General features: G+C 39.9%; 1 protein-coding gene across 8 annotated transcripts in view; it reads right to left on the bottom strand.

The window, feature by feature from the left end:
* The window catches only part of oxr1a (oxidation resistance 1a), a 154266-nt gene that overhangs the window by 7604 nt on the left and 130679 nt on the right, over nt 1-15983 (bottom strand). For all 8 annotated transcript variants that reach the window (XM_086114347.1, XM_086114345.1, XM_086114349.1 and 5 more), the window contains 3 exons: nt 14237-14898; nt 10355-10514; nt 8031-8196 (listed from right to left, as the gene is read on the bottom strand). In XM_086114347.1, the coding sequence (XP_085970473.1) occupies nt 8031-8196; nt 10355-10514; nt 14237-14898 (988 nt within the window). The remainder of the gene's footprint in view (nt 1-8030; nt 8197-10354; nt 10515-14236; nt 14899-15983) is intronic.

Below are 15983 nucleotides of genomic sequence, written 5' to 3'. Positions count from 1 at the left end.
AAAGTAACAAGAATTCGGTAATATAAATATAGGAGAGTAACTCGTAAATGTGGTGTTACAGTGCAGCTGCAAAGAGCCAATAGTGCTTGAATGCCTACATCTGCCTTATTTCACTATCTGCCATTAACATGAATGCCATCAAATTAAATACGATGAAATTTTATGACCTGGTTGACTTTAAAATCGCCCAATTAATGTACAAAGCACACAATAACCTGCTCTGCCAAAACATCCAGAAGTTTTTCGAAATTCGAGAAAGCAGCTATGATTTAAGAGGTACCAATTTATTCAAAAAACTCAAAACAAGAACAAACATCAAGCAAAGAAGTGTATCTATCAAAGGTGTTAATCTGTGGAATAATCTCGAAACGGACCTGAAAATGAGTAAATCGCTTGCCGAGTTCAAAAACAAATTCAAAAAAATAGTACAAACAACCTACATCAATCAGAGTTAAAATGATAAATTCAAAACATTAAATATAATGATAAATCAGAACTAAGTTGATAAATAGAGAAAGGTATAGAAATATCCATTATGAATACAAGAGAAAATTGACACAAGAGTGTCAGGGTGTGGAAGTATATAATCCCGATACAAACCAAAAGTTGTAAAAATATCACGGTTAAGGGTAAAGTATGAGCCTTAATGGAGACTTCTTTCTTCTTACTTTTCTGATTGATATAAAAATGATTTATTAGATATAAACACATAACGGGGTAGGACTAGATACGTTTTTTACTACTTCCTACTCCCTTGAACATATTCAACATCTCAATCTTCATTCAACATCTGTGTTGAATGAAGATTGATTTCTTTTTTACTTTTTTTATCTACCTTATTTTCTGTCAAATTATTACTGTATATATGTTTTATGTTCAATAAACAATAAACATCCATTTTCAAGTGACCAATATGCAACTTTAAAGTGCAAACCGCCAATATTTTCCCGAAGTCGCCTTGCCTCAACTGTACAACTCTACATGAGAAAAGTCCATGAGAGCGCTGCTACAGTGGATATCAATAGTCTTACATCCTTGCCAGGTTTATATAAAACAAAACTGTGATATTAAACAAGGCCAATATAAATTATTCCCAAAACATGTGACCTACAACCTGTACATCTCAATTGAAAAAATAGCATTTACAGAACTAAAAATAAACAGGATAATAAGTTAACGCTCTTCTGACTGGGGATGCGGCTCAGTTCACAAATAACCAATCACATTCAAATTCATGTGATGTGGAAGTCAGCAGATCTGCCACATTTTAAAGTGCCTCTGATTAACCCAAAATCAAATTATTGTATCCAGGTAGGCTTTTCCTTTCATTGCTGTTGTCACATCTGACAGCGCGATGGTTGGCATTCTGCAGAGAGCTTCCACAGCATCAGAGGGCTCTCTTTTTTTTTTTTAAAGCTATCAATCAGGAGAATGTTACAAAAGAATTTCCATGGCATTAAACAAAACATGGGACAAAGAAGAGAACATATGGCCCAAAGGTGACATGGAGGAATGTAGGTTCTTCCAAAAAATGGTCAAAAAATGAAAAGCCATACAGTACTTGGACTTCTACAAACACATGGGGAAATGTGCTACAGTCAAACCCATCCAAGATTGGACGTTTTGGCCATAGTTCGAAAAAGTCATGTTTGGCGTGAATGCACACTTACTTCAACACCACCAGACTTCCAGTGAAGCATAGTGATTGCAGATTTTGGGGTTGTTTTGATTAATTTGGAAATAGGGCTTTAGAGGTGGAGGGAATAGACTGAACAAGCACTCAGTGTTAGCACAAACATCTTCAGATTTCTACGAGAGAGTGAACAAACATCTGTGGGCTTAACTGAGGAGAGCTGTTCACCGGAGATGCTACCGCAATCTGAAAGATTTGGAGCAATTTTGCAACATAGAGAGGGCAAATATTATTGCCACACTACTGACAGACTACTTCCCAAAAAGACAAGAGAGCGGTCATATAAGCCGAAGGCGCTGAAATTAAGGAGTAAAAGTAAATGCAGTAGAGTATGAGGATCTGCATACTTATGAAAGCAGGTTCATGTAAAACGGTCAAGCTAATAAAGGTGAAAACTATCAGCAAGAGTTGTGTTGATTCAATAACGAAAACAGTTTTCAACAGAGGCCAGAGGAATAATAGATTGATTTATCGAGTATCAGTCATTCAAAGGAAGATTTTTACAGAAGGGGATTTGAGCAGTGAGTTCTTGAGAACTGGATCGCCAGGGTGAATATGTTTTGTTTCATTTACTTGCAAACAAAACAATTATTATCTTCTGCTTTGGTAAAATCTAATGTGCAATTTCTCAACACCGTAGCGACTCGTCAATAACCGGTTGGTCTGCACCGATAGACAAAACTTTATTCCTGGAACAAAATCATTTTATGTCCGACCGATTTTATCCTCCTAAGCCCCTGGCCATTCAAGCACACAATTCGGAGTCCAGACAGCTCAACATGGTGACCTTGTAAGCATGGCCTGAGTCCAACAAAGTTCCACCCCATGCGGCCAACCCCAGCAGGACACACCGTTTCTGTGGTGCCACGTCACAATCACAAGCCGATACAGGCCAGACCAAAACATCTACTCCCACAAGATGATAGAACTTAACAGCCCGGTGTATTGCGGGAAAACAAACACTGTCACAACAGAGTCCATAAACTGCTTCTCGTTCCTTTAAGAATCTACCGATATTTGCTGCCCATTAGTAATTTCTTTGGTGATGACAAGCGCTCTTTTTTTCACTGCCAATAATGCAGTTAAGGAAGTTAACTACCATTCTTATTAAAAAAAATGCATCTGAGCCTTACTTCAGGTGCAGCTGAGGGCGCTTGAATCATGTCAACAGGTCACCCTGGTCCAATTTACTTCAATATCGTTCCAGTTCCAACATTTAACTCATTCACTCCCAAAGACGTATTTAGATGTCTTTTCAGACGCCACACATTTAATCCTAGCTCCTCATTTAAATTGACTGTACTTTAAAAGGGTCTGAAAGAGTCTGAAAATGGCTGGACATCTAAATACGTCTTTGAGAGTGAATGAGTTAACGAAGACCACCAAGTGCATGCGACGATAACTAAAATGTCTTTCGCTGATGATAAATTCATTTGGTTGAGATATTTTCTTAGGGTAAAGCCTTACCCTATTTTGACAACAAAATGAACATACATTGATTTAAAAAAAAAAAAAGGCTTACAAAGTGAATAAGACAGTGAACACCTGCTGCATAAGATTTACTGCGAGATCATTGCACCTCAGGACATGGCTGGGGCCGCCATGCTGGATTGCATTGTTTTGTTCCGGTGATTGCATACATAGATTTGATAGCCATGATTGCAAACATAGATTTGATAGCCAATGTAAAAGAAAAAAAAATGGCGAATTGCAGTGGGGCGTTTGGGGGAAACAGAGCAGGTGGGATGCACAAAGACTCATTTCACAGGTGACCCCCAAAAAACTTTGGCAATGTTACCAAAGGGGTAGAAGTCACGTCTGACTGTCTCCAGGATCAACAAAGTGCGAATATAATTGCTAGAATGTTTGTGGAATCAACATACAACATGCTTTGTTTGCCAACATTGAAAGAGTCTTGCTCTAGGTTCAGACTCAACTTGAAATATCGTTCAGCACCATGTGTCTCATGCGTTTGTTCGCAGGTGAACTACAGGGGAGGTTGCTTCCCGTGGAGCAGAGGATGCGCTCCTCCTCCTCCTTCGACAGGAAAACAAAACAGTTTGAACATCACTAGTCAATCAGGTGAGAGGTGGTTCTGCAAATATTCGGCTAATGTTAAACACGAATGGTATTTTGAATCACAAAGTACATTCTCAACACCGAGTGTGCTGCGGATTCCAGTTCAAATGGAAGCGAATGGGCAAATAATAATGGGCAAACGCGTCATCTGCACTGCCCAGCACAGACTTTGTTGCTGCACAATATATCGAAAAAAAATATCATCGTGATAATGGCCCCTGCAAAATGCGTAGTGCAAATAGATGGAATAAGTTTCATAGGAACTTTATGCTTTTATCAGACTTTGACCAGTCAGATGGAACCTTAAATAGGCATCACCATCCAATAATAGAAAGGTATCCATGGAGATTAACACTAAATAACATAAAAACATGACAAAAATTTAAGACAATCTAATTAATTGGCTCTGAATACATTGAGCCTGCTTATTTTGACGCAGGATAAACACATTTCTTTAATTAGCTAATAAAACATCTTTTGGGACATGTTAGATTATCCCAATAATATCAATAGTGCAATATTCAACACCCAGATTGCATGTTTTTTTTCTTCCCCAATAACCGCACTTTATTTGTAAGCACGCTCCGATAAAAGCTCAACTCGTGTTCTGTCTGACCGCAGCATAAAGCTTTATTGATCCTGTCACGAAAGGAACGCTGTTCGTGTGTGGAGGATCACACCAAGCGGGCAACAATAATACTTCTCATGTCCACACCTAAAGCAACAACACACTGCGTAACAATTTGAGAGCAATTATCTTAGCAGGCAAGGAAAAGACTTGGGATTTTGGCTCTAAAAGCCCCTAAACCAGGGGTGGGCAAACTTTTTGGCTCGGGGGCCGCATTGACTTTTAAAATTTGACAGAAGGGCCAGGTCAGCACAAGCTATGGTACATAAAAAAAAAAAAACTGCATTTGTTGACAGTCCATATCAAACATCAACAGAACAAAAGCATGAACGTACTGTATTAATATACTTTTTTAAAAGACAACAGTGTTGTTGATGACCTATTTTAGCCTGTGCATTGCTGCAGATGGGTTGTGATCAGACCAGTAGAAGTAGAGCGATACAGAGGTCCGAGGTGGTCGATAAGATCCCCCCTCCCTGTGTTCTGCAACTTCAAGTCAATGCGCCACCTGGCGGTGAAATGCCTGTCATTACAAGTCCAAATAAAATGAATGCAATCATTCACATCGAACCTTAATTGTGGACTAACCTTCGGTGGGCCGGATTAAAAAGACCAACGGGCCGGATCTGGCCCGCGGGCCGTAGTTTGCCCACCTCTGCCCTAAACTGACATCCCACTGTCCAGATACTAAGTCCATAGCTCCATGTTTTTTTTAATCAACACTTTGTTACAAGAAAGCTTTAACATTTAGCAACCGTACAAAACATACATGACATATTGTACATATTATCAATGTTTATATTTAAGTTCAGAACTCTTAAGGAACAATATAAACCTACAAGTATCGTTGCATGTTTGTGTTTGTTGTTCCCCTTGGTGTGTTCAAGACAATAGTTTAAGGTTTATGATTACAGTAATATCTATGTCAATTTGCGCTAGCCAATGCGGCATTTTGAATTATATGTTAGCATTAAGAGAGCAGCCTTTCATTACAGACAAAATTATATGGCTCGGTTGAACATTTTGGTGTTTAAATATACTGTTCTCTATTGTATTTTGTAGTTCAATTCTCTTTTGTTTTATGTGTCCGTTTCAAAGTGAACTCAAGCGGGAGTGACAAACAGCTCAAAGCACGCATACTTTTGCTATTATTTGGAAGGCAGGGCGTGACAACAGCTGCTATGAAACATTTCAAGGTGCATTGGGAGGGATAAAATCTCAGTGCACTTTACATTGCAGAATTGACTATTGTCGGTTCGTTTGGAATGTATGCTCCTTGATAAACAGGGGTTCACTGCAACTGTAATTTTCCGTTTGTCAAGCAAATTCAGATATATTGATTAGCAATTGAGCAGCTCCATAAAACCTTAAATGTTCAGGAAACAAAATGGACTGAATCTTGCCTCTAAAACTTTTTTCATTTCCTTAATATACACATAAACTATTAAATGTATTTATCAATCACTTCCGAAATTAAAAGCACTTAAAAATAGATCTTTAACATTTACTACCAAAGGGAAACCATGCTGATGAAGTAACCAGGAGGCAGAAAAAGGTTACTCTATCTACGCTACCATGTTTGTAAAAGATGCCATTGAAGCTGAAGGTCACAAGCAATAAAAAGGTGATGTTTCACAAGCTTTCACGGCGGATTTGGCATACGACATCAAATCACCAACAGTACAGCCATCATGTGGCACAGTTAAGAAATATAAAGGCACATCTAAACCAGAATCCGATCCATGCACTTGTTCGGTTGACACTCATCCCGGTGTGTTTACACACAGAGGCAAAGTTTAGCCTTGAGTCACTCTGAAAGCGTTTAATCTTAGTCTTGACGATGCCAATTTGGACTCCCGTAACTGTATGTTAGGTGCTCATCAAAAATGACTTAAAGCCACCATCCTCAACGCTACTTGCATAAACGTTTGACGAAAATGACAAATCAAAGACAACTTCCATCTCCCGGCAACATCGTAGCATCGTTAACGAGAACAATCGTGCCATTATGCCAGTTTGCTCAACAAAACTTTCTGACAACTCTCCTCGCGTGTGGATTCGCTGTGAAAACCGGACAGATAACGCGGTCCCCAAACACGAGCGACCACTTTTTTTTCTGTAAAAGTGACAGACCAAAAACCGGCTCATTTGCTAGCAAGCCGGTTAGCTTAGCTAGCGAGCTAGCGTGGCTCTCGAAGCACAACAGCAGCAAGATAAGAAGAGTGTAGAGCGCATGTAAAGCGTCAAAACAAGGAACATACACATGTATACTTAGGTGCCAGTTGTTTCTCTTGGCCCTTCACCCTCCTAAAAAACATGTCTTGCTTCCAGGGAGAGGTTGAAAACACAAAGTCACATCACAGATCATCTAACTCCCCGTGTGGACAGTTGGATACCCGAGATAGGTATTGAAGGGGGTGCGCCCTGGCAACCTTACTGGTAGCCTACTTAAATAGATTTTTTTAATTGGGTGGGTGGAGGGAAGGGGGGTGGTGAGGTTTCCTTACGGAGGACCAACAGAGTGACATCGCTGAAAGCCAATCACAATATGGAATGAAGATAGAACCTTCACCCCATTGGTTAAAAACAGTGTAACCCCAAAACACTGGAACGATTAAAGTCACAGTACCACCAGGCGGTCTGCCAGTTTAATGCATACCGGCATTTCACACTCTTAACGTTTTGTAGTGAAAATAAATTCATAGGGACGATTTTTGACAAACAAAGTTGTTCTACCAGAGCTATATAACTTATATTTGCCCAGTACTCAGTCCCTGGATACCCGCCTGTCATTATTTATTAAAATAGAAAGAGCACAATCCAGTTACAATATATGTACTGCAAAGAATCTCCACTGAACGTTTTCTTCTCCAATCTTAAATAGTTCCCCATAGTGTCGTCTTTCAATTATCCTGGATTACACTTTACAAACACTTTGATTGGACTCATGTCCAAATCACTTACAGAGCTACACATATTGAGAGACAAAACCAGCTTTGTTTCCTTACAACATTTCCATATTCAGTAATTGTATCCTGTGATAAAATTAGGAATCCCAAAAAATGGACATCAGCAAACTATATGACCTTGATCGCACATTTAGTTTTGTGTAAATAATTCATAGTAATGCTGGCCAGCGTCCATTCAGCAAAATAGGTCGCCGAATGCTGACCAATAATAGCGATTGTCACAACATGTAATGGCTCTATAATACATTGAGAATAGTAAACAATTGCACAAACATGCAAAACACTTTGGTTGGAAGGTCAGAACGTACGATTCCAAGCAAAGCAAGTATTCACATGGCATACATAAAATACATGTGATTTCAAGTTCACATAAAAATTACAATCAAATCAACAAATGATGCGCTTCACACAAATGCAAAATACAGAAGCGGCTTACAAAACTATACATTTACACTGAGCAAAGCACAATGAAAGCAAACTGACTCAAATACGAACATTTAATTTGACACAAAACAATGTAGTTTACATTATATCACATGATTCTGTTTTCACAGATGATGGATTAATAAATAGTGAAGAACTGATTAATCCACGTCTGTGAGACTGAATCAATAAAACACGAAGAGCACACATGAGAGGCAAGTTGACTGGAAGACCCTACCTCCCATTCTTTGACATTGAGGTCAGTAATGGGCTCGTCCACGGCGCTTTCTGACACCTCGTACTTCTTGACAACCATAAATCCAGGTTCTTGTCCCATTCCCCTGACACCTTCACCATACATATCTGGGCTCCACTGCATGAAGAACACATAAAGGTGGTCTGACCTAGGAAGGACAAATACAGAAAATCAATTCGAGAGGCAATTTGTTTTTCCTCTACACACATAAAAATGTGAATTGTCTGGTGAAATATTTTGACAACAGACAGCTAGCTCAGTGGTCTGGTTAAAGTTCACATCATAGTGTCAACTTTTACATTATGCTGAATGGCAATATTGTATGACATGAAATAATCCTCCACAAACGGTGCTATTGGTTACTCCAGCCTTGATCTGTGACAGTACTGTCAACATCTGAAATCTAAAATATGCTGTATGGATGTTCTAAATGGGCGGCCCGGTGGTCCAGTGGTTAGCGTGTCAACCTCACAGTGCAGAGGTACCGGGTTCAATTCCAGCTCCGGCCTCCCTGTGTGGAGTTTGCATGTCTCCCCAGGCCTGCGTGGGTTTTCTCTGGGTACTCCGGTTTCCTCTCACATTCCAAAAACATGCATGGTAGGCTGATTGAAAACTCTAAATTGTCCCTAGGTGGGAGTGTGATCGCTGATGGTTGTTCGTCTGTGTGTGCCCTGCGATTGTCTGGCAACCGGTTCAGGGTGTACCCCGCCTACTGCACCTCCGGATAGCCTCCAGCCCCCCCCCCCACCGCGACCCTTGTGAGTAAAAGCGGATCGGAAAATGGATGGATGGATGGCTTTTCTAAGCCAGGCAAGATTTTACAAATTGCATAAAAGTAGGTTGAGCTGCATTTAGCGCCTTGATAGTGTATACTGTTGTTCATTCATAACCTCAGTTTCTCCCTACACCGTTGCAAAGTTACTGAAAGGCACATCATGCTCCTCGCTTCCCATTGAGGTCAGATTGCAGTGAGTCTATTGCGATCTGAGAAAACTCATGGGCTATTCGGTTGTCCATCCATTCACCTTCTCAGCATTCCCTTCACACACTAATTACAGTGAGAAAGAAAAAAAAAGAAAAGCTAAATGAGTAGTAACAGCTACAAGCCGCACCATTCAAAGGTAGCTTTGAATCTGACATGTCGCTTAGCTGTTATCGAACGAGCAGCCCACTGGAAAACTGTTTGCAAGGTGGGAAATGCTTTTGCTACGCAACCTGTGGCGCAGAATAACAGACGAGGTTAGACTTCTTCAGTTTCTAATAAAAAAATGAGGGGGATTCCCTCACTCGCACTCAACATGTGGCCTAATCGAGAAGCGGTTAATGGAACCATGGTGGCAAAAAAATAAATGACACGGATGCTTGTCTGGCTCAAATGTGTCATTACTCAAGAAGGAAAAAAAAAAACATGACAAGCTCCAATTGTTGGTTCACACATACAGCTTTTTGCAATGCAAGTTAGGTTAATTGTTTCCTTGGATTTGTTTTTGGTCTATTATGCGTTTTTGGCAGAATACATGTTTGAATGGATTTAAATGAAACTAAATAACTGATCATTAAGAATGGTTAGTGAACTAACCCTTCATTCATATCCAGCAGACCCCTGCATACTCATGATTCGGCACCAAGGGATTCACCTATTCAGCTTTTTAAACTGGGGCACGGGGGAGCAACCCATTTTTCGCGGAAAACACATTGTGTAGGTTTTATCAGCCTTTTTTGAAGAATTTTTTTTGGTGGGGGGGCCTACAGTCATACCTCGGTTTTCGACCATAATCCGTTCCAGAAGGCTCTTCGAAAACCCATTTGTTCGAAAACCGAAACCACACTCTTTAAAAAAAAAAAAAATCTTTATTGAACACGTCTGCTCAAGATGGAACGCTACACGAGGAAGCGTCACTTCCTCGTGTAAGGAAGGCGACAGGAGTCAAGTGGCGCATTCAAGTGCGCTCAGTTTGTTTGAGAACCGATTTTCGGTTGTAATCCGAGGCATAAAAAAACTCAAAATTTTTGGTTGAAAACCGATTTGGTCGAGAACAGACACGTTCGAAAAGCGAGGTTTGACTGTATTTCTTTTTATTATTATTATTATTTCAATGCATTTCAATTGAAATCAATTATATGTGGATTTTCGATTTTCGCAGCTGTTCCCTACCCCTACTGTATGCTGTTTTTTAGAACCTTGCCCTTCAGCACTGCTGCATACAGCTTAGCATGATTCATTTCGAAATAAACAAAGACGTTTATTAGTGTACTGTCACTACGCATCCTGAGGTTTACGATCCAGACGTTTCAGAGTAACTGACCTCTCCTGTGGCACAGCAAACCAGTACTCATGCTTCTTGCCCTGTTGGGCATACTGCTGCATGGATGCGCTGGCATTGGAAACAAACGTCTTCTTCATCGGCTTCCCCACCCGCAGACAAAGGAATTTGTGTGAGTGGCTCTTCCTGTTCTCTGCAGATCCTAGACGAAGAAGAAAAAGTCAAATAGGGGTACTTTAAATTAAAACAGGTCTGTTTCAATTGCAAAGATACAGTATATTAATTTGCACGAATGATTGTTTTGACAAATGTTCCATCTTGAGAAGAAAGCCCCTCTCCTTAATTGTTTATTCTTATATGATGTTACATCTTCGACTTAGAATTTATCTGGCATTGGTCATTCTGTGCCAGAAACTCAAAAGGATTGGATGAAAGAACTATCACACAATTTATGGCAGCACAGTCTTGGGTGCATAATCCAATACTGTATGTTAGCATTGTTACTGCCTTAGGACAATGAATGAGATCAAAATGCCGTGAATATTGCACTGGCACATATTCTGGGCTATTGGTTGAGCATGACATAACAGACCAAACAAGGATGGAAAAATCTGCATAGGTATCATAGTTTCTGTAGGAGTACAACTTGTTTTCCGAGTTTGCTGCTATTACTTGTGCGGGATGCTGTGCTCAGAATGGAGGTACAGTCAGGTCCATAAATATTTGGACATTTTCCCGATTTTCAGCATTCCAGCTCTGTAGACCACTACAAGATATATGATTCGAAACAATTAAGATGTGCTTTAAGTGCAGACTCTGAGCTTCAATTTGAGTCTATTTCCATCCAAATCAGGTGAACGATGAAGGAATTACGCCATTTTATTTTTGCCTCCACCTTTTTAATGGACCAAAATTGGATAAACGAACGTAAAAATGAGATTGCCACTTTTCAATCCTTATTACATAGGTAGAGTACAACCGCCTGTTGGATCGTGTTCTTGAGCTGGCCAACTGTTGTTCAGGGTTTTTTCTTGACAAAGGAAGGGATTAATCTGTCTTCCACCACACTTGTTTTCCGTGGTCTTCCAGGTCTTTGGCTATTGCTTAGCTCACCAGTGCCTTCTCTCTTTTTTAGAATGCACCAAACAGTTGATTTGGCCATATGAATGGTTCTGCTGTCTCTCTGATGGGTTTGTTTGGATTTTTCAGCCTCATGATGGCTTGATTTGCTTATGTTGACAGCTCTTTGGACCGCACCAGATTCCAAATGAATATATGACACTTGAAATGAACTGTAGGCTTTTTATCTGCTCCTTGTAAATTAAGTAATAATTGTCCAATTGCTTTTGGAGATGCAAATAAAATAGATTGTAATTATTACACTGTTCACCTGTTTTGGATATAAATGCCATCAAATTAAAACTCAGAGTCTGCACTTACAGCAGATCTTGATTTTTTCTTTTCAAATATATTGTGGTGTTGTTCATAGCTGGAACGCTGAAAGTTGGGTCAATTTCCAAATATTTATGGACCTGACTGTATATGTCCTTAAATTGTAAACTGCTTTTGCAGAATAATTGTGAGGCAGAGCGAAAATGAAGAATTCCTTGCTGCTGTCTTGGTTTGTTTCTAAGTGGGGGGGACACGTGAAAATTGCTGTTTAGCAGAGTCCACCTATGGTGGGCAATATAGCACCAAATGAGTCATTTTGAGGCTCTCTTCAAGTTGGCATACATTCACATGATCGTGATCACAGGCAGACAGCTCGAGGTACAGCAATTCACAGCTGGTATCAGAATGCATTCGCACATGAGAATAGAGACCCACTTGAGTTTGTATCTCACAAACACACTCTGGTATTAACCCAAGCTAGAGGCACAAAACTACTTTAGCAATGCCTCTTTAAATATAAAACAGCCAATCCATGCAATCTGAGGCTATAACTCTAACAGCTAAATGAACCTCGAAGCAACATAAAAGTTGCATTCTTCCAAATCCCAAGTGCTCTTTAACTGCGTGCCACCTACCATCATGACTGTGCAGTGTTTCCAATTGATGCAGGTGCCAAGTTAAACTTCTACGGAGCGCTAAAGGCCATGCAGTATCAATTTTGTTCAAATGCACTTTGCTCCATATGATTTTGTTTTTGATAGCATGGTTTTACACAAATGTTTAAATGATTGGAAAATTAATAAAAGATATAAATAGCAGTTTTGATATGTTATTAACATCTTCTTTTGCACATGATATAATTGTTATAATGTCAAGTATAGCATACTATTGTGATTGGTTTTATTCTACTGCTTACTGTGATGTGGTGGGTGTCTTGAGCTGTGTGCAATGCTCAACAAAAATGAATATGATCTGAAAAGCACGTTTCTCAAACACTTCTTCGGGAACACAAACACAATTGTACACTACCTCTGGTGGAGTTGTTGTGAATTTGAATGGTTCATCTAAAATTGAGTTTTGATGAACGTTCATCATTACCTGTGCTCATTTTTGCAAAAATCCAACATTTTATGGATTTAAACAGCGATGAATCTAATTTCAAATCAACATTTGTATTACTGGTACTGTAGTAATATTTGGTAAAACGGTAGTCGTTTGTAATATGGTTTGCAAAAGAAAACATCCATGTATGTACAGTATAAGACACATTGAACTAAACTATTTGAATGCTGTGATCATGACCATGTCTGCTCAACGGTAATTAGATGAGGTTTTCTTTCGCTTTTCAGGAGTGTCACCGAAGTAATACGGGAGAGTAATATATTAAGTTTTGACGGTAACAGCGTAATACAACGTGCTATTCATTCGGGAACATGTTACAGTCAAAGCTGTCACCAACGATACTGAGTTTTAAAGAAACTCAGTATTCAACAATAACACCTAATCTCACACATTACCTCAGTGAAATAATCAAATTTCAGATTCTTCACAAATTCACAACTCATTACTAAAATGCACTGCGAGACATTTGCAAAAAGCTCTCAAAAAACTACTAGAACTTGTCATTCATTGTCAAGTGACAATGTCATTGACTGCCTCTTGGGTCCAGTGGTGAGTAACATTTGACAACAGTTGGAATGATAAATTTCTGAGTCACGGTGTTCTTTCCCTCAAGCATGTATGTGGAACAAAATGAATCATTAAAAGATAATAAAACTGGTGACACTGGGGAAGATGCTTTTTGTTTTTTCCATATTAGAATTAAGTGTAATTGCACATCCACCACAGTTGGTAGCAGTGGCACTCTGAATTATTATTTTTAAGATCAGGCAAATTGATGGACTTCAAATCTTTGTTAAAAAACAATGTTAAAGTTATTCTTTTTTGGAGGTTGATCTACATTTCTTTCTTTTTTCTTGTTTGTTTTCTTAATAAGGATACAATGTGATCCTCAAGTGTACTTATGATCACTTTTTCGACCAATTATATTTATAGTCATGGTGGAGAGTTTGGGGGGGAATACTTTCTTCTTCTTGGGGGGGTGTAGCAAAAAAAAGTATTGAGAAGCACTTGCTCTACATCTAGGTGATAACATTGAAGAAAGTTACTTTCAAATGGAAGCAACTAGTAATATGCAATATATTACATTTTGAAAGTAACTTGGCCAAGTTGCATTTCAGTTCCAGAACAACGGGAACATAAATGAAGAGTTTGAAGACGATCTTTAGCAAGTTACCATCTGCAATCACCAATTATAATTACGAACACCAAAGCACACCTGAATCTGGAAAAACTAAAGTCCCTATTGTTGATCAGGGAAAAAAAAGATGCCATTCAAAACATCATCACAGATGCTGATTAGAATATAATTACCGGTCCATTGGATACTGGCCAACAAATTACCAATTTACTTCCTTAACCAAAGAATAATGCAGCGTCAAAGTTTAGCTGCTTTGAAAAAAAAAAGTTTACCCTGTGAATTCTGCGCGCTGCCCTTTTGTCCTTGTTCTACACTATCTTTTTCCACTGTCCCTTGTTGCATAGAGTCTGTTTTGGAGGCTTCAGTCCCCTCGTTGGCATCCCCCAGTTGTGTGGCTGTGACAGAAATTGTGTCTGTGGCAAGTGGGGTGGCTGAGCTTTGGGACCCTGCACAAGAGGAGGTGCTGCTGCTGCTGCTGGGGCGCAGGGCCTGACTAGTGATGGTGCTGGTAGCGGGTGTGCCTGGCGGTTTCTCTTCACTGTGCTGCTTGGATCCCAACGGGGACTGAATATTCTTTTCCGCGGCAGTGTCTGGAGCATTGTCCACTACTGTGGTGAAAGCCTTCGCTGCTGAAGGCTCTGAGATGTGGGAACCTCCTGGGGCCTGTGAGATAGTTGGCTCTTCTTGGGTCACGGTTTGCACAGACTCTGTAGAGGCGCAAGAAGACTTGTCCAGACAGACATCCTCGCTGGATGCTTGCTCTTCTTCCCTGATGGGGGACAGCTCAGACTCCGTGAAGACATCTTCTGAAATTGAGCCCTCGGTGCTGCGTGGGGCAGTGCTGCCACTGTCATTGGCTCCTGGCTCTCTCAAGAGCTGCTCCGGATCCTTCTGCTGGGAAGGATGTCTCTCAGACGGCAGCGGCTCCAGGTCACTGGAAAGATAAACAGTGTGAAATGACAGACAAGCATTTCTATCCACTTCATGTTTGACGCCACCGTGCACCAAGTTACATGTATTGCATTATTTTATTTTTGTTGCCACTTTTATATTATGATGTCATTGGCATCTTACTGCTTTTTAAATTAAAAAAAAATACCATAATTAGTTATTACGTTCAAGACGGTATATCAAATCACTTTGCAAGCATGTATTTTTAAAGGTGGTATAGAAATTATGGCCGAAACGGACGGGTCCTTCAGTAATTCAAGTACCTCAGTTAAAAAAATTAAATGCTCGAAGCATATTTTTCTGCCACAAGTACCTGCTTAATTTACATGTACAGTACACACTGTCAGGAAGAAATACTCAAGCTGACTGCTGCAACAACTGTTCATGCTATGCATCACGACACCAATGAGGTAAAGAGGCTGACTTCAAAATACGCCTGACCTTAACAAATAAAATATGGACATCAATACCTCGGTGAGCTTTTATTTTGAAGTTATTCCTGTCAGTGTGTCATGGCGAAATGGCTGACTCGACACGTCTTCCAGACTCTGTTGGTGTTTATTGGTGTCACAAATTATTGCTACTGACGACAACAATACACTGTCCTGAAATAATGCTCAATCGCTCATTAAGAGCACCAGAGAAAACAAAACAAAAACCTAATGCCGCTGACATTGCATTGAGGTGCCTGTTGCCAGCGTTGAGCACTCGCCGCACTCACGTTAGACCTAAATGATTTTTGCACCCTTTTGATGCTGACAGCCCGACACAGTTCCAATTCCTAGCAATCACTCTTTAATACAGCAGGCATACCCAAGTGTAGTTTTAGCACACAAAATCATGATTGTAGTTCTGAAGCCATTTTGCCTCATAGACTAAATTCTACGGAAGAGATTTGCCAAAATCCTCACATTATTATTATTATTATTATGTGAAGAGTATATATGTAACCAGTACAGATCATATAAAAGAATGGCACTGTGCATGAGAGGAGGGAGAGTGAAAGAGACAGATTGCCAGCACAGTAACCTCTCCATGGGCAGCAACTCCGAACCAGCTAAATACAGC

The sequence above is a fragment of the Hippocampus guttulatus genome, chromosome 6 (assembly GCF_054856545.1).
Source record: "Hippocampus guttulatus isolate MCC_2025c chromosome 6, RoL_Hgut_1.0, whole genome shotgun sequence".
Lineage (NCBI taxonomy): Eukaryota > Metazoa > Chordata > Actinopteri > Syngnathiformes > Syngnathidae > Hippocampus > Hippocampus guttulatus.
This window is presented reverse-complemented; position numbering and strand designations above follow the sequence as displayed.